The sequence below is a fragment of the Salmo trutta genome, chromosome 35 (assembly GCF_901001165.1).
Source record: "Salmo trutta chromosome 35, fSalTru1.1, whole genome shotgun sequence".
NCBI classification, from domain to species: Eukaryota; Metazoa; Chordata; class Actinopteri; order Salmoniformes; family Salmonidae; genus Salmo; species Salmo trutta.
In genome coordinates, this window is record NC_042991.1 from 15514960 (window position 1) to 15540153 (window position 25194).

General features: G+C 43.8%; 2 protein-coding genes across 3 annotated transcripts; one reads left to right on the forward strand and one right to left on the reverse strand.

Annotated features, from left to right (window-relative positions):
• Positions 1-686: 686 nt before the first annotated feature.
• Positions 687-7729, forward strand: LOC115174686 (failed axon connections homolog). Of its 2 annotated transcripts, none has more exons than XM_029733467.1 (6): positions 687-1145; positions 3036-3171; positions 3360-3556; positions 3822-4039; positions 4614-4730; positions 7122-7729. In XM_029733467.1, the coding sequence occupies exons 1-6, from the start codon at positions 886-888 to the stop codon at positions 7412-7414; spliced, it is 1221 nt and encodes a 406-aa protein (XP_029589327.1). In that variant the 5' UTR covers positions 687-885; the 3' UTR covers positions 7415-7729. The 2 variants fall into 2 exon arrangements, with proteins under 2 accessions (XP_029589327.1, XP_029589328.1); XM_029733468.1 differs by lacking the exon at positions 687-1145 and adding an exon at positions 2858-2955.
• A 13314-nt stretch (positions 7730-21043) lies between these two features.
• Positions 21044-24305, reverse strand: LOC115174687 (POU domain, class 3, transcription factor 2-like). The gene has a single exon (XM_029733469.1). It carries the CDS (start codon positions 24099-24101, stop codon positions 22758-22760), a length of 1344 nt encoding a protein of 447 aa, XP_029589329.1. The 5' UTR covers positions 24102-24305; the 3' UTR covers positions 21044-22757.
• Positions 24306-25194: the final 889 nt, after the last annotated feature.

The following is a 25194-nucleotide window of genomic DNA, read 5'->3' on the forward strand; positions in this document are numbered from 1 at the left end:
TTTCAGGGGCATTCAACTGTTGCCTGACGCTTGACCATCCTGACCGACCAGTCTCGTTTCGCTTCACTTCACTCAAAGATTAAAATCAAAGTTTATTGGTCGGTACACATATTTGCAGACATTATCGTAGGTGCAGAGTAATGCTTGTGTTTCTAGCTCCAAAAGTGAAGTAATACAGAACAATACAGATATAATCCAAAAAGAAATACATTCATTAATCGGTATAGCGAAAAAGAATATAAACTCGCGAGACTTCAAGATGGCCTACGATACGAGGCTAACTCAGCTGTATAGGCTACCACGTCTAGCCCTACATTTGTGTTGCCTGGATTTAATTTTGTAATGGTCTAAAAGTTTCTAGAACTAATGATCATCTTGCAACAAATAAAAGTCATAGGCTACACCACCATGCAATAGTTAGGCCTATATGACTTTAGTGCGATATGTATTGGTAAGGAGAGGTAATGTAGAGTCGTTACTGTTATCAACGCTGCAAAGCAGACATGTATATTATAAAGTTTATGGGAACGGTTAATTATTTATTTTTTAAGTAGCCTATGCAATTAACCTACATTGAAGTTGCCAGGAAATTGAGTAGCCTATGCTATTGCCCAACTGATCGCAAAAACAGTTTCAAAGGTGCAGCTATCGTGACGTCACTCTCATCCGCGGCAGAGTGAGATCGGCTGCGGAGGATACCGGCGACGATCGGCTGCGGAGGATACCGACCCCGCAGCCGGGACGGGACAACCGCCAGGCGAGATGGCCCCTATCCCTTTCTTCCTCGCATCCCGCATCGCAACGACCCATTGGCACGCATGAAGCCCCCGTTGATGAAGCCAAAACCGGCCAAAGCAAGGCAGAAAAAGGCCACTGAGAGAGAGAATGTACTGGCGCGTCGGGTTCGCCTGGACGCGCTCGTTTGTGGTTGATCTTGGACGGAACCAGAGCTTCTCCTTCGGCTTGTGCGGCTCCAATGAGCAGCTCTCGTTGTATGGGTACATCATCGCCTACCCTCTGCAGGACTACGGTGGGATCATGCCGCTCCTTGGGTCGGACTCTTGGTGGCGGAAAACGCTCTATCTGACCGGGGGCGCTCTGCTTGCCGCCGCTGCCTATCTACTGCACGAGCTGCTCGCCATCAGGTAGGCTTCCAAAATGAATGTAGCCTAACGGCCCGGTCCGCTTGAAGGAGATTCCATGTTTAGTCGCGTTATGGAAAGAAAATAAATAAACCAATGAATCACACAAATGTTATGGCTCTTCGTATTCCAGTGATTGTGGCTATTAGGCCTAGATGTCAAATTAAAACCATCCATTGATTTGTTCATATGTAGCGTGAAGCCTGAAATTAGAGATATTTGTGTGTAAATACAATAAGCTAATTTTCATTGCTGCAAAGGTTGACTCTTATTTATTTACGATTTCTCAAGGGCATGGGATGATAGGACATGTGATATTGGCTAGATGGCTGTACCCAAGCCAAACATGTTTTCTGTCGAGTCGAGTCTTGGCAGTATAGAAAAACATTGCGGTTGTGATAGAATGACCTTTACTAACCTCGCACTTGAGAGAAGTATACAGCTAAAAGTCAGGCCCCAATATGTATTAGCTAACAGGAATTGACCATCTTTGACCGAAAACTGCAGCTTCGCAGTAGAATCCCTAGATTGTAGCTGAAATAATGTCTGGGGGAATTGAGTTAGGTCGCTGCGGTCCTTAAAAAAACATCTCGGGTTACCTGCAGCGATAACCCCAAGGCCTACTCAGCTAGATAAACACACTCTTACAGAGATGGATGCCTGTTTCGATTTGAATTGACTTCACACTACACCAATAGGAATCGTTGTGCCCTAAAGCTTGTTGTTGTATACACAGAAGGGCATTTTGATTGACTGTTTTGTTGTTTTACATGTGGCTAGCACTGTGTGTGTTTTCTCATAGCTCTTCTTTTTGCTCCGCCTGTACTCTTATCTTAGAGACCCATTTTAAATCGATCTCTAAGTAGTTACTGTCTAATTTACTTTCCCTATATGTCATTACACCGAAGTGCTTTGCATTCTATAGATAACTGGATCAATACGTTTGTTTTTTGAGGTATGTGGGCATTTCAGCACCACCGCTAAATGAACAGCTACTCCCCGGTGGCAATGGCGCCCTTGCCCGAGGAAAGTTTCAGCATGGGTCTTGTGCAAAGCTCTCTGTGCTAGATAGCTGTAAAACGGGAACTACTGTAGCACATGAGATTGTTGTGTAAGATCTAAGAACATTTCCTTGATTATTTTCAAAGTACAACTTGATCATTAGCCTATAATCGACTCCAGATATATGTAAAAGCTTGGAAGTTATCCAGAGATTCTAAAATAATGTACAGTGTGTATAACCTACTAGGGGATCCAGACATCCAGAGATTCTAAAATAATGTACAGTGTGTTTGAATTGGGACATAATTTGCACTAATTTAATATGAGGATGGCCTTGCTACATCGGAATTGAGGGTTTGATTCCCACATTTTTTTTGTGATTTCCAATTGGTAGTTGCAGTCTTGAACTATCTCCCGTATGGACTCGTGAGGGGCAAAGTTCGAGAGCCATGTGTCCTCCAAAACACAACCCCGCCAAGCCGCACTGCTTCTTGAGACACTGCTCGCTTAACCCGGAAGCCAGCCACACCAATGTGTTGGAGGAAACACCATACAGCTGGCGACCAAAGTCAGCGTGCATGCGCCCGGCCCGCCACAAGGAGATGCGCGATGAGACAAGGACATCCCAGCTGGCCAAATCCTCCCCTAACCCAGACGGCGCTGGGCCAGTTGCCTCATGGGTGTCGCGGCTGTGACACAGCCTGGGATTGAACCCTGTCTGTAGTGTCGCCTCTAGCCCTGTGATCCAGTGCCTTTGACCGCTGCACCACTCGGGAGGCCTACACACATTTAATGAATATATGCACTAACCGTAAGTTGCTTTCAATAAAATGTATAAGGATGAGTGATTAGATTAGGAGCTCAAACTGCTTTGCTCTGGCTGGTCCATAGGAAAGAACAGGAGCTGAACTCTAAAGATACCATCATCCTTCACCAGTTCTCCAGGCCAAAGAGTGGTGTCCCTTCCCTCTCCCCCTTCTGCCTCAAGATGGAGACCTACCTGCGCATGGTGGACCTGCCCTACCAGGTGTGTGTGTGTGTGTGTGTGAGAGAGAGAGAGGGATGGGGAGAGAGACAGAGAAAGAGAGAGGGATGTTTGGGTTGGTGCGTAGTTGAATTATTTGATGTAACATTGTGTCATTTTCTATTGAAGAGTAACTGACCATTGAAATTCCTTCTTCCTCTTTCCTTTCTATCGCTCCCTCTGTCATGCAGAACTACTTTGATGGGAAGCTGTCTCCCCAGGGGAAGATGCCATGGATAGAGTACAACCAGGAGCAGGTGTCTGGTACAGAGTTTATCATCGACTTCCTGGAGGAGAAGCTGGGCGTGAGCCTCAACAAGAACCTCAGTCCCCCGGAGAAGGCTGTGTCCCAGGCTGTCACCAAGATGGTGGAGGAACACTTCTACTGGTGAGACACTTCCTGACACTACAGTAAGACATCCACTAGATGCTGCTCTGTTAGGAGACCTAATTTATTTGATTCTGAGGGATAGGATGATAAACTAGTGAATGTGATTGGGTCGCAAACCATTACATCTGTCCCTTGAAACTCACAACCCTGGTGTTGCAAACTCCATGCTCCAACCAACTGTGCCATTGGGACCACACTTTATCAGCGTATGGATTTGAGATACTGTTGACCTAATGAACATCACGTCTGTGTGTGATGACAGGACCATAGCGTACTGTCAGTGGGTGGACAACCTGGAGGAGACCCAGAAGATGCTGGCAGTGAGTGGGCCACTGAGTGACCTACTCAAGTGGATCCTGAGTCGCCTGACTGGCGGCATCGTGAAGAGGGAGATGTACGGCCACGGGATTGGACGATTCACCAAGGAGGAGGTCTACGCTCTAATGGAGAAGGACATGCGGACGCTGGCCACCCTACTCGGTAGGGTGAGGGTATACTGTAGATAATCATTAAAATCACAATCATACAGATCATCATACCCATCTCATTTCACAAGGTACAGTCTGCAGTCTTAGAAGCCTTGTTAATCTCATAACTAGGGCTAAGGCCAGCTGTAGGTTCCATTGTGGTTTAATTCAATTACTTGAGTTTACAGTACTATGGCCAGTTTCAAGTGCTTAAAGGAGCGGCCTTTTTATAGTCTTCCCTGTGGCTCAGTTGGTAGAGCATGGTGTTTGCAACGCCAGCATGGTGTGTGCAACGCCAGGGTTGTGGGTTCAATTCCCACGGGGGGCCAGTACAAAAAAAAAAATGCATGAAATTAAATGTATGAACTGTATGCATTCACTACTGTAAGTCACTCTGGATAAGAGCGTCTGCTAAATGACTAAAATGTAAATGTTATAACAAGATAAATTGTACAATTCTGTCCTCTTCTGGAGAAAGTAGGACACTACACCATGAGGACTAATTTCCAGTCAAAATTTTACCCCCATGTCCCTTGTTCCATACAACATTCTTCTCGCCCCCTGATTCTTGGTGTTTTTCTGGGTAGGTGATAAGAAGTACCTGATGGGTCCTAAGCTGTCTATGGTGGATGCCACTGTGTTCAGCCATCTAGCCCCTGCCATGTGGACCCTGCCGGGCACAAGGCCAGAGCAACTCATCAAAGGTGAGTTTCACCAACAAGCCACATTGCGTGTCATGGTTAACATTACTCCCCAGAAAGGGTTCCAAAAAATAAATAAATAGCAAGTTAGGGCAACATTGAGGGCAATCACCCTACTTAAAAAGAAAGATAAGGAATCATTGTCATGCAGATCTTACCGCCTAATATTCCTCTTGAATGTGGATTACAAAACCATTGCTAAAGTGTTGGCTTTTTGCATACAAACAGTAATACAAAAGTTGATTCACTCAGATCAACTCAGATCAAACAATCTCTGCCATTTTTTAAATATAATCCGTCATACTAAAAACTTGAACGCTCCAAAAGTGGCAGTACCATTAGATGCTGAAAAAGCATTAGATAGGGTGGGATGGGTATATTTGGTGGCTGTCTTCAAAGCGTTTTGTTTTGGTCCGGTATTTATCTCCTGGATTGAGCAATTGTACAAATTCCCCAAAGCAGCGTGACAGGGATGACCTCTGTCTAGTTATTTATTTTCTTTAGCCACAGAAACCCTAGCATCAATTTGAACTCATGGCTCAATCCGGGGCAAAGAGATTGGTGGAGATCAACATGTGATATCATTGTATGCAGATTACATTTTACTTTATTTATCTGAACCACAACATTCTCTGTCATTTATTTTACTTCTGTTAGACACATGTGGTGCTGTATCAGGATTCAAAGCGAATTGGGAGAAAATTTAGATATTGCCCATTTCTAATTATGATTTCTCAAGCTTAGAAAGTACATTTTAAAATGAACAAAGATGCATATGACATACCTAGGTGTACTGATACCATGCAATCAGGAGGAGGCATATAAAATCAAATATTTTATTTTACTAGTTAAGATTGAGTCCAATGTTCAGAGATGGAGATCTCTCTCTATTTCTATGTTAGGCAGGGTCAACATAATCAAAATGAATATATTACCAAGGTTGATGTATTTCAGGTCCTGCCAGTTTCAATTCCATCCAACTTTTTAAATAAAATACATGGCCTGCTCTCCAACTTTATTTAGAATGGAAAGACCTCAAGAGTCAAATTGACTGTTTTACACTTACCCTATGAAGCTGAAGGTCTTGGACTACCTCATATGAAAATGTGTTACTGGGCTGCACACCTGCGTTCACTTAACAATAGACAGCAGACTATCCTGTGCATGGAGGAGTATCAAAGCCATAAATGTAATACCTTAGGATCTAAAATATATTCACTACTTCGGGTCCAAGAAAAAAACAGACAATCCAATGATTCTCAATTCAAAGACCCAATATTGCCAGGCACCTCTATTTGGAACAACCTCCCGTGTTTAATGACAACACCTTTAAGTCCTGGTTCTAAAGTGGCATCATGAATTTTGAACCTGTGTACTATGATGGATCTCTACTGTCATTCAATCAACTACAAGACGGATTTGGATTATCCAAGGCCGATTTCTTTAACTTCTTACAACTCAGAAATCGTATTCAATCGCTTCAACAGAATCTGTATGAACCTAAGGCATCTAGCATAGACAAAATACTGAAAGAAGCTGATATGCCAAAGAAGTTGATTTGCCAAGTTATATGAAGGGTTGATTTGAAACTCTATATCTAAAGGACGAAATTGAGGAGAACCTTTGGTCACAGATATGTGCAAATGCTAAAACCTGCTCCTACAACCTAAGACATAAACTACTGCAATTTAAGATAATTCATAGGACTTACTATACTCCTGCCAGAATGCATATAATGCACCCAGAAATGTCACATCTCTGTTGGATATGCAAAAAGCACAAAGGAACCCTATTACATATGCTGTGGTCTTCTGATAGAACATACATTATCCCAAAATGGTATGACTATCATTTCATTGTGTCTATGAATGTATATCCATCTATCTCTACGATTATGTCTGTTGGGAAATGAAAATATTGATGATCAATATCAGAGAAAGTTTTGTAATCTACGTCTAATTTGCTGCAAAAAAAGTAGAACCATCAATTGGAAGGCCTCATATTGACCCTCAATAACAAAGTGGAGGACTGAACAATCTAGCTACATAAAGTTGGATTTTGTATATTATAAAATAAAATAAAAACGGAAGTGTTTAAGGAAATTTGGAAATCATATGTTGATCATCTTGGGGAATGTGTTGTATAGTGGACGTTTTGTTTCCTTGTTGTGTTGTTTGTGGGGTGATGTGGAAACACACAAAATAACAAATTGTCAAATGTCAAAACAAAAAAAGAACGAAAAAAATCTGTGATGAGGAAGAAACCTTGACAACAATCAGACTAGAAGAGACTCCATCTTTATTGAATAAAACACACCACATTTTGACCCATTCTCAGCTGAGCTTGTTGACCTTTGCCTTTGTGTTGACCTTTGACCCACCCTATCCGCTCCAGGCGAGCTGATCAACCTGGCCATTTACTGTGAGAGGATCCGCCGGCGCTTCTGGCCCGAGTGGTTCGTTGATCTGGAGGATTTCTGTTACGGTGACACCACAGAGGACGACGACTCCCCGTCCAAACTCCAGGACCTGGGGCTCTACTCCCGTACAGACACCTTCCAGGACGAGGCCAGCCCTCCTCACACGCACACACACACAATCTCACCAGACAGTGACCTCACAGGCCACTCGCTCTACGACTCGGACATGGACACAGAGTGCTCTGAGATGGAGCAGCTCAAGTGTTGACTGCCGTATGACACACACACGACACACACACCGCCTGGAGGGGTCTCGTGCCTCCCCCCAACACAGCGCCCTGTACCTGTTGAGCAGGGAATAACTACTGGGGGGCATTTCTGTTGCCAGAGGCTGTTGTTTGTGTTAATGAGTGATGGATTCAGAGATTCTACACACACAATGGGCTGGAGGAAATGAAAGACTGAATATAGAGATAAAGGAATAGAGATAGACGAGTAGAGAGAAAAACAGAGTAAAATAGGAATAGAGAGAAAAACAGCCAAAGAGGGATAGAAAGAGGTAAAGATAAACCGATGGAGAAAAGAGTTGAGAAAAAGAAAGATCAGGAGTTAATGACGCCATCGCTGAGAAACTCCTCTACCTGGGTGACGTCAACGCCTGTTGCCCAGTTTCGCATTGTCGAGTTGTTACCACGGCAACAACGTGGTGTGTGTTACCTGTGTCCCCCAATTTGAGATGCATTGTGTGTTTGACGTACCATGTGTTTGACGTACTGACCCCGTGACTTGCATCCTTGCAAAATATGAATCATTCTATTGATATTATATTGATATGTCAGACACTGTTAAGACAAGATGCAGATGAGTGCAGTTCCATATAAATATGTAATCAGATCCCAAATCTGATTTAAAATGAGTATACATACAGTGAGGGAAAAAAGTATTTGATCCCCTGCTGATTTTGTACGTTTGCCCACTGACAAAGAAATGATCAGTCTATAATTTTAATGGTAGGTTTATTTGAACAGTGAGAGACAGAATAACAACAAAAACATTCTGAAAAATGCATGTCAAAAATGTTATAAAATGATTTGCATTTTAATGAGGGAAATAAGTATTTGACCCCTCTGCAAAACATGACTTAGTACTTGGTGGCAAAACCCTTGTTGGCAATCACAGAGGTCAGACGTTTCTTGTAGTTGGCCACCAGGTTTGCACACATCTCAGGAGGGATTTTGTCCCACTCCTCTTTGCAGATCTTCTCCAAGTCATTAAGGTTTCGAGGCTGACGTTTGGCAACTCGAACATTTAAGTCATTTTACATTTAAGTCATTTAGCAGACGCTCTTATCCAGAGCGACTTACAAATTGGTGCATTCACCTATAATATCCAGTAGAACAACCACTTTACATTAGTGCATCTAAATCTTTTAAAGGGGGGGGGGGTTAGAAGGATTACTTTATCCTATCCCAGGTATTCCTTAAAGAGGTGGGGTTTCAGGTGTCTCCGGAAGGTGGTGATTGACTCCGCTGTCCTGGCATCGTGAGGGAGCTTGTTCCACCATTGGGGTGCCAGAGCAGCGAACAGTTTTGACTGGGCTGAGCGGGAACTGTGCTTCCTCAGAAGTAGGGAGGCGAGCAGGCCAGAGGTGGATGAACGCAGTGCCCTTGTTTGGGTGTAGGGCCTGATCAGAGCCTGAAGGTACGGAGGTGCCGTTCCCCTCACAGCTCCGTAGGCAAGCACCATGGTCTTGTAGCGGATGCGAGCTTCAACTGGAAGCCAGTGGAGAGAGCGGAGGAGCGGGGTGACGTGAGAGAACTTGGGAAGGTTGAACACCAGACGGGCTGCGGCGTTCTGGATGAGTTGTAGGGGTTTGATGGCACAGGCAGGGAGCCCAGCCAACAGCGAGTTGCAGTAATCCAGACGGGAGATGACAAGTGCCTGGATTAGGACCTGCGCCGCTTCCTGTGTGAGGCAGGGTCGTACTCTGCGAATGTTGTAGAGCATGAACCTACAGGATCGGGTCACCGTCTTGATGTTAGTGGAGAACGACAGGGTGTTGTCCAGGATCACGCCAAGGTTCTTAGCACTCTGGGAGGAGGACACAAGGGAGTTGTCAACCGTGATGGCGAGATCATGGAACGGGCAGTCCTTCCCCGGGAGGAAGAGCAGCTCCGTCTTGCCGAGGTTCAGCTTGAGGTGGTGATCCGTCATCCACACTGATATGTCTGCCAGACATGCAGAGATGCGATTCGCCACCTGGTTGTCAGAAGGGGGAAAGGAGAAGATTAATTGTGTGTCGTCTGCATAGCAATGATAGGAGAGACCGTGTGAGGATATGACAGAGCCAAGTGACTTTGTGTATAGCGAGAATAGGAGAGGGCCTAGAACAGAGCCCTGGGGGACACCAGTGGTGAGAGCACGTGGTGCGGAGACAGATTCTCGCCACGCCACCTGGTAGGAGCGACCTGTCAGGTAGGACGCAATCCAAGCGTGGGCCGCGCCGGAGATGCCCAGCTCGGAGAGGGTGGAGAGGAGGATCTGATGGTTCACAGTATCAAAGGCAGCAGATAGGTCTAGAAGGATGAGAGCAGAGGAGAGAGAGTTAGCTTTAGCAGTGCGGAGAGCCTCCGTGACACAGAGAAGAGCAGTCTCAGTTGAATGCCCAGTCTTGAAACCTGACTGATTAGGATCAAGAAGGTCGTTCTGAGAGAGATAGCAGGAGAGCTGGCCAAGGACGGCACGTTCAAGAGTTTTGGATTGAAAAGAAAGAAGGGATACTGGTCTGTAGTTGTTGACATCGGAGGGATCGAGTGTAGGTTTTTTCAGAAGGGGTGCAACTCTCGCTCTCTTGAAGACGGAAGGGACGTAGCCAGCGGTCAAGGATGAGTTGATGAGCGAGGTGAGGTAGGGGAGAAGGTCTCCGGAAATGGTCTGGAGAAGAGAGGAGGGGATAGGGTCAAGTGGGCAGGTTGTTGGGCGGCCGGCCGTCACAAGACGCGAGATTTCATCTGGAGAGAGAGGGGAGAAAGAGGTCAAAGCACAGGGTAGGGCAGTGTGAGCAGGACCAGCGGTGTCGCTTGACTTAGCAAACGAGGATCGGATGTCGTCAACCTTCTTTTCAAAATGGTTGACGAAGTCATCCGCAGTGAGGGAGGAGGGGGGGAGGGGGAGGAGGATTCAGGAGGGAGGAGAAGGTAGCAAAAAGCTTCCTAGGGTTAGAGGCAGATGCTTGGAATTTAGAGTGGTAGAAAGTGGCTTTAGCAGCAGAGACAGAAGAGGAAAATGTAGAGAGAAGGGAGTGAAAGGATGCCAGGTCCGCAGGGAGGCGAGTTTTCCTCCATTTCCGCTCGGCTGCCCGGAGCCCTGTTCTGTGAGCTCGCAGTGAGTCGTCAAGCCACGGAGCAGGAGGGGAGGACCGAGCCGGCCTGGAGGATAGGGGACAGAGAAAATCAAAGGATGCAGAGAGGGAGGAGAGGAGGGTTGAGGAGGCAGAATCAGGAGATAGGTTGGAGAAGGTTTGAGCAGAGGGAAGAGATGATAGGATGGAAGAGGAGAGAGTAGCGGGAGAGAGAGAGCGAAGGTTGGGACGGCGCAATACCATCCGAGTAGGGGCAGAGTGAGAAGTTTTTGATGAGAGCGAGAGGGAAAAGGATACAAGGTAGTGGTCGGAGACTTGGAGGGGAGTTGCAATGAGATTAGTGGAAGAACAGCATCTAGTAAAGATGAGGTCAAGCGTATTGCCTGCCTTGTGAGTAGGGGGGAAGGTGAGAGGGTGAGGTCAAAAGAGGAGAGGAGTGGAAAGAAGGAGGCAGAGAGGAATGAGTCGAAGGTAGACGTGGGGAGGTTAAAGTCACCCAGAACTGTGAGAGGTGAGCCATCCTCAGGAAAGGAACTTATCAAGGCGTCAAGCTCATTGATGAACTCTCCAAGGGAACCTGGAGGGCGATAAATGATGAGGATGTTAAGCTTGAAAGGGCTGGTAACTGTGACAGCATGGAATTCAAATGAGGAGATAGACAGATGGGTCAGGGGAGAAAGAGAGAATGTCCACTTGGGAGAGATGAGGATTCCAGTGCCACCACCCCGCTGGCTCGATGCTCTAGGGGTATGCGAGAACACGTGGGCAGACGAGGAGAGAGCAGTAGGAGTAGCAGTGTTATCTGTGGTGATCCATGTTTCCGTCAGCGCCAGGAAGTCTAGGGACTGGAGGGTAGCATAGGCTGAGATGAACTCAGCCTTGTTGGCCGCAGACCGGCAGTTCCAGAGGCTGCCGGAGACCTGGAACTCCACGTGGGTCGTGCGCGCTGGGACCACCAGGTTAGAGTGGCAGCGGCCACGCGGTGTGGAGCATTTGTATGGCCTGTGCAGAGGGGAGAGAACAGGGATAGACAGACACATAGTTGACAAGCTACAGAAGAGGCTACGCTAATGCAAAGGAGATTGGAATGACAAGTGGACTACACATCTCGAATGTTCAGAAAGTTAAGCTTACGTTGCAAAAAATCTTATTGACTAAAATGACACAGTACTGCTGGCTGGTGGAGTAGGCTAGCTAGCAGTGGCTGCGTTGTTGACTTTGTTTGAACGTGTAGCTGGCTAGGTGTAGCTGGCTAGGTGACCTCGATAGTTTCAGTACTACACCTTGTCATGATACAAAAGCAACTTTGTAGCTAGCTAACATAACACTAATCAAGACGTTCCTTTGTAATGTATTTAGTTTCTACAGTGTTACTCGTCGGTAATAGTTGGCTGGGTTTGGAAAAATGGCGTCGCGGGGGACGGCAATAGCTGGCTAGCTAACCTCGGTAATTACTAAACTACACAATTATCAAGCTATGACAAAGACAACTATGTAGCTAGCTAGCCAACACTGCACTAGTCAAATCGTTCCGTTGTAAAGTATTAGTATCTACAGCGCTGCTAGTCGGTAACGGTTGGCCAGCTGTTGGCTAGCTAGCTAGCAGTGGGTTAATGATGACTAGGTGTGTTGACTAAGTCTGGCGTCGCGTCACTGCTGGCTAGTTACTAATAATTACTCTAAACTACACAATTATCTTAGATGCAAAGACAGCAAAGACAACTATGTAGCTGGCTCACTAACACTACACTAGTCAAGTCGTGCCGTTGTAATGTAATAGATTCTACAGTGCTGCTAGTCGGTGGAAGTTGGCTGGTTGGCTAGCTAGCAGTGTTGACTAGCTAGCTAGCAGTGATGACTACGTTAGGAGGATGAAGATAGCTAACTTCGATAATTACTCTAAGCTACACGATTATCTTTGATACAAAGACGGCTATGTAGCTAGCTAAGAAAAAATTGCTCAGATCAAACAAATCAAACCGTTGTAATGTAGTGAAGTGTAATATTACCTGTGGAGTGAAGCGTAGTGCGACTGCATGGGATTAAGGTCTGGAGACTGGCTAGGCCACTCCAGGACCTTAATGTGCTTCTTCTTGAGCCACTCCTTTGTTGCCTTGGCCGTGTGTTTTGGGTCATTGTCATGCTGGAATACCCATCCACGACCCATTTCCAATGCCCTGGCTGAGGGAAGGAGGTTCTCACCCAAGATTTGACGGTACATGGCCCCGTCCATCGTCCCTTTGATGCGGTGAAGTTGTCCTGTCCCCTTAGCAGAAAAACACCCCCAAAGCATAATGTTTCCACCTCCATATTTGACGGTGGGGATGGTGTTCTTGGGGTCATAGGCAGCATTCCTCCTCCTCCAAACACGGCGAGTTGAGTTGATGCCAAAGACCTCCATTTTGGTCGCATCTGACCACAACACTTTCACCCAGTTGTCCTCTGAATCATTCAGATGTTCATTGGCAAACTTCAGACGGGCATGTATATGTGCTTTCTTGAGCAGGGGACCTTGCGGGCGCTGCAGGATTTTAGTCCTTCACGGCGTAGTGTGTTACCAATTGTTTTCTTGGTGACTATGGTCCCAGCTGCCTTGAGATCATTGACAAGATCCTCCCGTGTAGTTCTGGGCTGATTCCTCACCGTTCTCATGATCATTGCAACTCCACGAGGTGAGATCTTGCATGGAGCCCCAGGCCGAGGGAGATTGACAGTTCTTTTGTGTTTCTTCCATTTGCGAATAATCGCACCAACTGTTGTAACCTCCTCACCAAGCTGCTTGGCGATGGTCTTGTAGCCCATTTCAACCTTGTGTAGGTCTACAATCTTGTCCCTGACATCCTTGGAGAGCTCTTTGGTCTTGGCCATGGTGGAGAGTTTGGAATCTGATTGATTGATTGCTGCTGTGGACAGGTGTCTTTTATACAGGTAACAAGTTGAGATTAGGAGCTCTCCCTTTAAGAGTGTGCTCCTAATCTCAGCTCGTTACCTGTATAAAAGACACCTGGGAGCCAGAAATCTTTCTGATTGAGAGGGGGTCAAATACTTATTTCCCTCATTAAAATGCAAATTAATTTATAACATTTTTGACATGCGTTTTTCTGGATTTTTTTGTTGATATTCTGTCTCTCGCTGTTCAAATAAACTTACCATTAAAATTATAGACTGATAATTTCTTTGTCAGTGGGCAAACGTACAAATTCTGCAGGGGATCAAATACTTTTTTCCCTCACTGTAGTATAGATAGCCTGCTAATTACATATACGATCCCAATGTCATATAATGCAAATATGTGGTTCTCCCATACAACATCTCAGTGCTTGTTAAATATGACCAAACTCCCTGGTGACCCCCAACTAACCCATTTATGCTGATCTAGGATACGTTTTAGAACTTCTAATTCATCAATTTGTTCCCAGAAGACTGACACTTTTCATCTGCAGTCAGGCTATCGAGTATTTCCTCAATCGTTTTTAGAATAGTCTGATGTTATGGGGGAGTTGCAGATACTGTAGATTGTGGGAACATCTCAAAAGTCTAAAGTGGCTTCCTTTCCTCATCTCCTCTCTATAATCTGCACAGATCTAAAAACATTGGATAGGTGAAAGCAATATGGTGGATGCCTACTGGAACTTTCTTCCACTTGTCCAATTCTTTCATATCAGATGAAGAGGAGGAGAGGAAACTCCTGGAGATCCTTAGTTGTGTGTACTTTTAGCCATTGAGAGCGGATGAAACAATCATGTAGAAATAGACTAAATAGACTAGATAGACATGGAGTTGCATGGCTGATAGGTGCCAATGAAAATCACACTCTACCCTGCTGGTTATCTGTTATCTACGTTTCTACGCTGGCCTGTCTTAATGTTTACTGTGATGCAGTGTGTCTGTGCATATGTGTGTACCTCAGGCCAGAGAATGAGCGCAGAGATGCAATAGATGAAAAGAACACTTAGGCCTTTGCTCAGCATCTCTGTTTTCATCACATATAGCTGGTGTGTCCACCCCCCTTTAAGAATGAATCTTATCTAGAAATACAAGGAAGAGAATGGTCATTGTTGCTTTAAGCATCAATTCACTCTGTGCTAAGCATGAAACCACTACTATAATCCGCAGTGTTGGTTGCTAGTCTTATTTAATAGTAGGCTGTGTGGAACAGTGAAACAGTCTATTCTAATTAGTCTATTTCTAGTGCATGGCTTGTGTGTGTGTGTGTGTGTGTGTGTGTGTCTGTGTGTCTGTGTGTGTGTGTGTGTGTGTGTGTGTGTGTGTGTGTGTGTGTGTGTGTGTGATGGGACGTAGCGTCATCGTACGTCATGAGTTGATTTCGAGGCATACAACGTACAGGCATTCAGGCTGAGTGTTCACAGTAGTGTACATATATTGATACAGATACATATATAGACACAGATACATATATTGATACAGATACATATATAGACACAGATACATATATAGACACAGATACATATATTGATACAGATACATATATAGACACAGATACATATATAGACACAGATACATATATAGATACAGATACATATATAAACACAGATACATATATTGATACGGATACATATATAGACACGGATACATATATAGACACAGATACATATATTGATACAGATACATATATAGACACAGATACATATATAGACACAGATACATATATAGATTCAGATACATATATAGACACAGATACATATATAAACACAGATACATATATAGATACAGACACAGATACAGATACACATAGTTATGGACACAGATAAATATATAGACAAAGACACAGATACAGACACAGATACATATATAGACGCAGATACAGACAGAGACACAGATACAGATATATACACAGTTACAGACAGAGACACAGATACAGATATAGACACAGTTACAGATACAGATATAGACACAGTCACAGATACAGATATAGTTACGGACACAGATACAGATAAATATATAGACAAAGACACAGATAAAGATATAGACACAGATACAGATAGATACAGATAGATACAGATACAGCCACAGTTACAGATAGATACAGTAACAAACACAGATATAGATACAGATACTGATAGATACATATACAGATACTGATAGATACAGCCACAGTTACAGATAGATACAGTAACAAACACAGATACAGATACTGATAGATACAGATACTGATAGATACAGATACACATGACCACATTAGAGGATACAGAGGCAGGACTCTCATCTTGTCTAATGGCAGCAGAGAATAGTAGTGAAGTAGTGTGGCTAGATTGGGTTCTCTAAGGAAGGAGAAGCAGTTAGTAATGCAAAGATGAATGTACTGATTGTAATGGTAATGATGGTGATGCTGATGATGATATGATTAAGATCCTCTACAAACCTTATTGCAACTTTAATTCTCCTGCACAATGAAAGTGCTCAGACCACATGTCGCCACATCTGAGTACAAAAAAGAGTCAGCCTCTATATGGGTTCCATGGTGTGAATTTACACAGTGATACATAAGCCTTTGTGTACAGATGATGTATACCAGTCTGTTACTGTCTGTGTCACTCCCTATACCCTGTCTGCATGTTTCTTGCCTTCACTTATAAGAGCCAAGGGAGAGACACAGCCTTGCTATTGACCGCTTAAGCCAGTGCCAGCATATTATTTATGTATTTATATGTAGTCTACATTATTTATTTTCTATTTATTTGTTTTCTATTTGTTTTGTGTATTTATGGAGGGGTTGTTTTTGCACTAATGTAATGTAGCTATTTATTTTCTTATATATTTTTGTACTTTTGTTCTAATACTGCCAATGAGGTTTTTTGTTCAGATTCTCTCCTATTTGAACATGGTAACAAGTTGAGTGTCGTTGTATGTCTATGTTGTGTGTCGTTGTATGTCTATGTTGTGTGTCGTTATATGTCTATGCTGTGTGTCGTTGTATGTCTATGTTGTGTGTCGTTGTATGTCTATGTTGTGTGTCGTTGTGTGTCGTTGTGTGTCGTTGTATGTCATTGTATGTCTATGTTGTGTGTCGTTTTATGTCTATGCTGTGTGTCGTTGTATGTCTATGTTGTGTGTCGTTGTATGTCTATGTTGTGTGTCGTTGTGTGTCGTATGTCTATGTTGTGTGTTGTTGTATGTCTATGTTGTGTGTCGTTGTGTGTCGTTGTATGTCTATGTTGTGTGTCATTGTATGTCTATGTTGTGTGTCGTTGTATGTCTATGTTGTGTGTCATTGTATGTCTATGTTGTGTGTCGTTGTATGTCTATGTTGTGTGTCGTTGTATGTCTATGTTGTGTGTCGTTGTATGTCTATGTTGTGTGTCATTGTATGTCTATGTTGTGTGTCGTTGTATGTCTATGTTGTATGTCTATGTTGTGTGTCGTTGTATGTCTATGTTGTGTGTCGTTCTCTTATTCTACTGGAACTGGGTTGCCATTCGTTTGTCAGAACTATGTTGTAATCTCAATTTCAACCTGAAGCAAACCTCTCTTGGAATCGTGACATGTTAAAATAATGTTTGATGATTATGATTGGTTCAGTAGACGTGTCAAACTCCTACTACCAATGGGCATGCTTTTGATGTCCCTTATCTAGTACAAATCTATTCTCAAAACAAACCAAAAAACGATTGTGTCATCCTCATCCTACCATACCTCATCGCTTAGCTTTGTGCCAAGTGGAACGTTACCGTTGACATAGGCTTTCCAGGGTCCTCTTTAGGATACTAGATAGACGTTGCCCATGGTCACATATCTTGGATCAGCTGTCCCTCCTCCAATCTTTACCATGAGGGCCATGCAAAACTGACCTTAGATCAGTGTCTATGGGCAACTTTGTCCTACTCCGTTACAGATAGCAAAGGTCAGGGGTCAGAGTTCAGTCCTATTGTGTCACTTCCTTGTTGAGATCTGTGCTATTAGACTACTAGAGCCATATTACATAGTCAGTCTGTGTTGTGTGTGCTGAAACATGTGTGGACTCTCATAGTGTATACTGGATATAGGTGAGCAAAAAAATTACATGTGTATATGAGCTAACAGAAAAACTCTGTAACATAATAGATAACAACTTCCTATGAATGTATTACCACTAGAGATGAGTGGCTGTATGAAAAAGAATCACTCCTAATATTTCATTAAATATAGCTGTGTTCATTTTACCATGCGTGTCTTGAAAAAAAAAAATGACATTGGGATTTTACCTGTTTTTTATTCTTTATTATTGTGTTTTGTTTTTTTGGGGGGTTATACCGGTGTTTTGTTGTTCTATTGTGTTTTACATATGTTTTTGTTGTTGTTGTGTGTTTTGTTTTTTACTGTGTTTACCTGTGTTTTGGTTTTTATTGTGTTTTTGTTTCTATTGTGTTTTAGACAGAGTTAGCAATCCTAGATCTGCTATCAGTACTATACTGTCTGAATTTCTTTCTCTCTGTTGGTCTCACTCCCTCTCTCTATCTCTCTCTCTCTTTCTGTCCCTCTCTCTCTTGGTCTCTCTCTCTCTCTCTCTGTCCCTCTCTGTCTCTCTCTTTCTTTCTCTCTCTCTCTCTCTCTCTCTCTCTCTCTCTCTCTTAGTTCAGCATCTAGAGCTCAACGTCCTACAACTCCATAGGTCCCCTAGACATATCTTATCATCACTTACAGTTATATACTGTGAGTATATCAATTTGTGTTATCACCCGCACATCTGTCTCAGTGTCCCTCTTAGTGTGCTAAGACAATACTAAGCCAACCCAACAATATGAGAGGATTAGCCTCGTAGCCCATTTCTTTGTGTATGTATGTGTGAGGAGTGGGGGGTGCATGAGAGAGGGGTCTAAGACGGAGTGGGGAAAGACTGGAGGATGATGGGAAAGACCGAGATAGACAGGGAAAACGGTAAAGACAGAGAGACAGACAAACAGAAAAGGAAAGCCAGAGAATAAGAGCCAGAGAATATGATTTGGAGGACTTTGGCTCATTTTCAGTCTGTGGCCGTATTGTGATTGAAATCCATTAAGGGTCTCTCCACATAGACAGTGGGTAGCTCTCCTCTCTCATGTCTTGCCTCACTCTGTTTTGAAATGGGAAATCCAGTTCAGACAATGGCACTGAAGCAGCATCCTATTATTATAAAGCTCTGGTGAGTCAGAGATGGCAGACTACAGCGCTGGAGCCAGCGGCAGAGGACTCTGAGTGTGTGTTTGTAAAGTGTGTGTGTGTGTGTGTGTGTGTGTGTGTGTGTGTGTGTGTGTGTGTGTGTGTGTAATGACATGAATAATGCAGAGAGAGTGCCTGTAGGAGCTTGAGGGCCGGGAGCAGGGCAGATGGTCGCCTGCTGATAGGACAGAATCCAGGCAGCAGGGTCCTCCAGAGAGCTGGGTTTACACTCTCATTTCCCCTCTCTCTCTCCCACACACATAAACGGTATTTTCTCTCATATTTTTAATTTCCCTCTCTGTCTATTTCCTTTAAACCCACACACACTTCTCTTTTCACTCTCTTTCTTGTGAACGCATGCATACAAACAGTATGGCCATATTCTGCACAACTGAAATACTGCATATTTCTTACATTTCTTAATGAACTATGCTGTGTGTGAAGCCACATGAGGCTGCATTGCCCTTACTGTAACTTGAGTGTAGAAATCCCTACAAACGGACATAAATGTCCTATTGCCAATATCAAGGATCTGTTTATCCTCGCTGAGGGCATTCTCTCTCTCTCTGTCTCTCTCTCTCTCTCTCTGTCTCTCTCTCTCTCTGTCTCTCTGTCTCTCTCTCTCTCTCTCTCTGTCTCTCTCTCTCTGTCTCTCTCTCTGTCTCTCTCTCTGTCTCTCTCTCTGTCTCTCTCTGTCTCTCTCTCTCTCTCTCTCTCTCTCAGTTCGATACAGGGTTTCTTCGACTGCAGATGACTTTGTATTAGATTATTACAAGGATATAAAAAGGAGGGTGAGCCAGAAGACGAGATCAAAAAAAAAGGCTCACCCTCCTTTTTTCTCTTACAGAGATGTAAGTGCTCAGTGATAAAAACAGCAGCAATAGGCTGTTTGAACAAGCCCAACCTGAAGCGATACACAGTACAGTCCACTAGATGGCACTGCGAGACTGTTACAGAGGTTGACGGAGCAGCACCTCACCGTGTTTCCTCCGAGGCAGTAGGACCACATAGACTGTAAAAGGACAGGACACCCTGAAGCAGAAATGGTAAGCTATTGTACAGAAATCAGGAATGTTTTCGACGATAAACACTCCAATACAACCAATAACTAGCCTACATCACAACATAATCATTTGCTGTTCATACATTCTCAAAATTTGAAATTAGCTTTAATTTATAGGCCCAAATAATACAATCCCACCGATGGTCCCGGTAAGCTTGTCTATAGCCACTTATAATTTTTTTCTCCTTTTCCAAAAAAAGATGTCGTAGGCTTTTTGAAAGTAAAAGGTACCAAAAGTGATAACCTACCAGTTTAAATATCTATTCAATAGCGCATTCATGTATTGGTGGTCGAGAATGTTGATTTATTTTTTATCGACTGAATGTGAGAAAAATATAAGTGCTGGGCCTATATGTTCAAACATGACTGCTAGTTTAGGGTACGCTACCCTATCTGACCGTCCTGGTCACAAAGTTTGGTGCGTTTGTCTATACATAATAACCTGTAATAGCATATCGTTTTTCTGCGATTTTATTGCATTTCAGGTAAGAAATGTGGGTCTTTTTAGAAACACTGTAATCATATATTCTCCATAAAGACGTCTAAAAGCAAATTGTTTTTTTATAACTGTCGCAATTGTTTTATTTGCAAGCCTACACTTTTGCAACATGTAGAAAACGGTGACTCCAATAGTGGACACAGAAATTACGTCAAAGTAAGAACAATATAATTTTTTGTATAAATGTTATTAACAGGCTACTTCTGTAACGACACGATTTCTTTCCCCAAGACAATATCTGTGCAAATCAGCGGTAATATACAGTTATCGGAAACCACTGAAGGACATTTTGTGCAAGCAACCAAGACAGATTGATAAAATCCATAATTATAACGCAGGCTCGTGCGCTCAAGCCTGTTGCGACAGCGTTGTGCGTGACAGCCGTGATCCATTCGTCAGGCTCAAATAATATGAACAGAATACAAAAGGATTATAAAAAACAAATACATTTTAATGACAAAAAGCATAATATAGAAATTGTGCAATTTTTATTTTATTTTCCCCTTCTGTTGATCAGAGTCACAGGATCGGGGTCAATTCAGAATAGGTATGAACTCACATCCAATCCAACCTTTTGAGTTTGAATTTGAATTGTCAAGAAAAAATATTTACATTTGAATGTGAATGACAGGAAATACAATTTAATTAAATTGAATTCCACCAATTCTTTGTATTGAATGTGTGGGCCTACTCAATTTATATTTTCCTAGGAAGCCTTTTCACTAAGGCCAGGCCTACTTGTGTCAATAAATAAGCCTATGCAAAAATGTTTATGTAATTATCAGTGAAATATTAGACTAGTTTGACTGGTGTGTGTGTGTGGGGGGGGGGGGGGGGGTATAGATTTGCTATACCAATGTAATCCATTTTTTGTCAGTAGCCTATGTAGAGAATTTCCCATGAATTTAATTCAATTTCCTGTCATTCCATTTCAAATCCCGAATCATCCTCCTCCTGACACCATTCAAATTCAAATCCAAGTTCTTGAAATAACTTACACATTCGGACTATTGTCCATGGTTTTTTGAATTTAGTCCAGGAATTGCCAAAGTTAACCCCGACCCTGCATGCTGTCAGATAGCCAATATATCACGAGTTGAGTGGCACAAGAGCAAGTGCACGTGTTTGTGCTTTGGCACTGGTCTACAAGAGGAAATTCAACAAACAAACAAACATACAAAGCCATACAAAAACAAATAAAGTTACATCCCACGAATAATTCTTCTTAGTGAATTAATCATCGTATAGATTAATTAGAGCCACTGAAGACAGAGCTGGTACATATATATTCCGTTATCTTCTTCTTACGAAACGAAGGCAAATGGCAGGCTTCAGTGATATGGTGTGGTCTTTACAGTCTCGGTCTTTCTGGTCACAGCATTTTGGAAACACATAAATAAATATACTAATACAACACATAGCCTACTGTAAAAAGTCGCGCAGAACGGTCAAATGTACACGATGATGGACACGTCACGAAGTGTCAAGAGAAAATAAAATGAATTCATTTTCATGGTTCTTTTGACCCCGTGGTGTGTGTGCCTTGCAAAGGCATACACAAGCCACAATTATTATTACTGTATTATTATTGTTATTGTTATTATGATTATTATTTAGGCCTATTATATGACAGTTGAATTTTTATGAAAAAAAATGTGTTTAGATTATTTGGATACAATCTGACCACATATATAACTGAGATATTGTCCCTTGGTAAATATGTTGTTGACAGTGTATTATCTACTGTGCTTACTATTTGATGGTCATTAACCAACTGCGATTCAAATATAGGCTAGTTAGTCAAACTCAAACTAATTATGACAAATGTTTGATTAAAATTAACTTGGTTAAATATTGATCATATTGATTTATTGATTAAATACATCTCAAAATACATCTCAATATATCCCATGTCCCCTTTCCCATGTATGCATGCCTTATGACTCTGGAAATACACAGTATAACCATGGTATATGCTTTGCCTTTGTGGTAGAAACATAATAATAATAATAATAATAATACCTTGATAATAACAATACAAATAGGTTAAATAATAATATGCTGGTGATGGCACTGGCTAGTATTAAATGGTTTAGCAGGTGAATTGAGCTTCGACCGTGTTCAACCCCTGTTGCTTTTGTTATGACTGAAAGATGGCGTTTATTTACCGACTGTCGACTGCAACTTGTATGCCTGTTTCCCGCGGGTAGGCTCGTGCACACAGCCTATACTGTCTTTCTTTTTTACACGTCTTGACCATAAAATCGATTTGATGTCAATGATATTTAACCTTTTTTTGGTTAGCACACACACCAAACACGGTCCATGTAGCCGTTATTGCGCGTAGCATCTCCACTGCATGAAAACTCCACATAGCTCTCGCTGTGTCTGGGGTGTAGTGCTTTAGTTCCAACACTCGGTATTCCCACTGTGTTCCATAGGTCCAAAATTAGCACTGGCGACAGTCCAATGCTAACTGGCCCGGCACAGAGAAACATAAAGGTCAATCATATCCTTTAGGGATCCGTGTGTTTACTATAACGGGGTTCAGATCATTGTACAGGGGTTTGAGCGCCGTGGTGAGGTGGTGTGTCCCCATACATGTCCTCAGTTCCAGGTAACTGTCCTCCAATGGGCGTCATCCTCTTCTCTTTCTGCCGTCTGTTACAAAACCAAACCCTCACCACTTCTTTCTCCAGCTGCAGGCTGTCTGCTATGGAGGTGATCTCTGCGCCGCCGGGTTTGGGACTTTTGAGAAAATGGCTCTCCAAAGCCCCCTTGACGCCCACCTCAATGGAGGTTCTCTTTTTCCTCTTCCTCCCCTGCGCCGCGATCTTATCTAGGCTGGTGGGGCTCCCGGAGGTGGAATCCGCCTCCTCCAGCCACTTGTTAAGCAGTGGTTTGAGTTTACACATGTTTTTGAAGCTTAGTTGAAGCGCCTCGAACCTGCAGATAGTGGTCTGGGAAAATACATTTCCATACAGGGTCCCGAGCGCCAGCCCCACGTCAGCTTGGGTAAAGCCCAGTTTGATGCGCCGCTGCTTGAACTGCTTGGCAAACTGCTCCAGGTCGTCTGAAGTTGGCGTGTCCTCGTCCGAGTGGTCGGGGTGTCCCCCGTGCTGGTGGTGCGAGAGAGACGACTGGCCCCCACCTCCATGCTCGCTCAGGTGCGGGCTGTGGCTGTGGTGGTCTTCCTCCCGCAAGGAGTGGTGGTGCATCTGCTCTGGTCCCCCCAGGCCGAACCCAGACTGGGAATACACCAGGCTCTGGCCGTCAGACGTCGCCATACCGGGGATGTGCGTGGTGGCCGTGCTCGTTCGCCATGTCCTGGCGTCGTGATGCGCCTGGTGCGCTAGGTGAGGGTGTCGCTGCTGCTGCTGTTGCTGTAGACTAGCGGAATTCTGCTGCTCCTCCCGGTCGCTCTGTAGAATGGGCTTCACGTCCTGCTCTCCGAGGGGACTCGACGGCCACGGAGCCCCGTCCCCGTGCGACAGAGCCGTTATCCACTGGTGCGCGTGGCTGAGGGGATGACCGCTGCCCGGTAGCGTGTAGTCGTTCTGGAGCAGGGTGTGCGCGTCCCTGTACGCCGCTGCCTGCTGCATGCTCCCGGACTCCGAGTGCGGCGGCGGCGCGCTGCTGGGGGTAGTCAGGACGCTGTAGTGGTTGGACGCTGCGGTCGCCATAACTCTCGGAGCCGAAGTGATAGCTCTCTTGTTAAAGAAGCTGCCTTTGACAGTTACTCTTTTCCGCCACAGGGCAGCTAGGATTCTCTCTCGTTCTCCCTGGCGCCGTGCCAAGGGGACGCAGAGGCGCGCACCTGAGGTCCGCCTCGCTCCGCTCTTTATTGGCCAAGAACGGTTGACAGATGTGGTTACCCCTGACAGCACCACGCTCATTGGTCACGCGAGGTTCTATAGAAGCCCCTATCACTCGCCCCAACAATACTGGCAGTCCTGCTGCAAACTACAAGGCAGAGTGAAAAGCTGGGATTGACTGAGAAACACTGGATATACTCTTATCTCAGTGGAAAAAACGAGTCATTAAACTTTACCTTCGATAAACTTTTATTAGTATGTTCGATTGATGTAATGTATCCTGAATAAGTAGGCTATTAATCGTTTTGTGAGAAACATCCACAAACTGAATGCGTAAAAATGCATAAGAACCATGGGCTATATCATTTGTGCAAATGTTTATAATTTTTTGCTCAAATATTTTTATTTTTATTTTATTTCACCTTTATTTGACCAGGTAGGCTAGTTGAGAACAAGTTCTCATTTACAACTGCGACCTGGCATAAATATAGCCTAGACCTATTCACCAAACAGTATAATCTTTTTACATTTAAAATATTTTATCTTTATAGAGTTGCATTTTGAGAAAATCCTTGTTTTGTGTAGACCTATATTTATGGAGGCTTGTGCTCAGAGCAGTGGGATATTAACTGTCACGGACCCTCCAGCTGCCTCTCGCGATGCTGTCCAAAGAGAAGGGGCGCATTTTTCCCGGCCCTCTGCCCCGTTGCCATAGCGAGCGCATTGAATGGAACAACAACGCCCACGTCACAGCTGCATTTGCCTCTTCTTTTCGTTCCATTCCAAAGGGCCCATTCGAGCAGCTTGCTCGGCCGACACAACAAATAAAAGGAGGCAAGCGAAGAGGGCACCTCGGGGCCAAGGAGAGAGTGGTGAATAAATATCCTCTCTAACCCACTGGCGCCCACAGTGCCTCTATATTCTGTGCCTGTTTGGTAAACTTCGCAATTAATGCACCCACACTGGAACCCGGAACCAATACACGCCCCGTAGTTCAATAGCTAGTTTGTATTATTTTAGCTAGTTTGTATTATTTTTGTTGTTGTATTGTTTGTATATTATTGTATTTTACATTTGTGTGACTGTCCTGTCTTTGTCTATTAGTGTTTTGTTACTCGTCAGGTCATTCGTTTTTTTTGGACCCCAGAAAGAGTAGCTGCTTCTTCTGCAAAAG

Bases quoted from the DNA above. Each gene is read 5' to 3' on its own strand.
- LOC115174686 (XM_029733467.1), top strand. From the start codon at position 886: ATGTACTGGCGCGTCGGGTTCGCCTGGACGCGCTCGTTTGTGGTTGAT. The intron at 4,040-4,613 runs GTAGGGTGAGGG...TTTTCTGGGTAG, and splicing joins GACGCTGGCCACCCTACTCG to GTGATAAGAAGTACCTGATG. The intron at 4,731-7,121 runs GTGAGTTTCACC...TATCCGCTCCAG, and splicing joins GCCAGAGCAACTCATCAAAG to GCGAGCTGATCAACCTGGCC.
- LOC115174687 (XM_029733469.1), bottom strand. From the start codon at position 24,101: ATGAGCGTGGTGCTGTCAGGGGTAACCACATCTGTCAACCGTTCTTGG.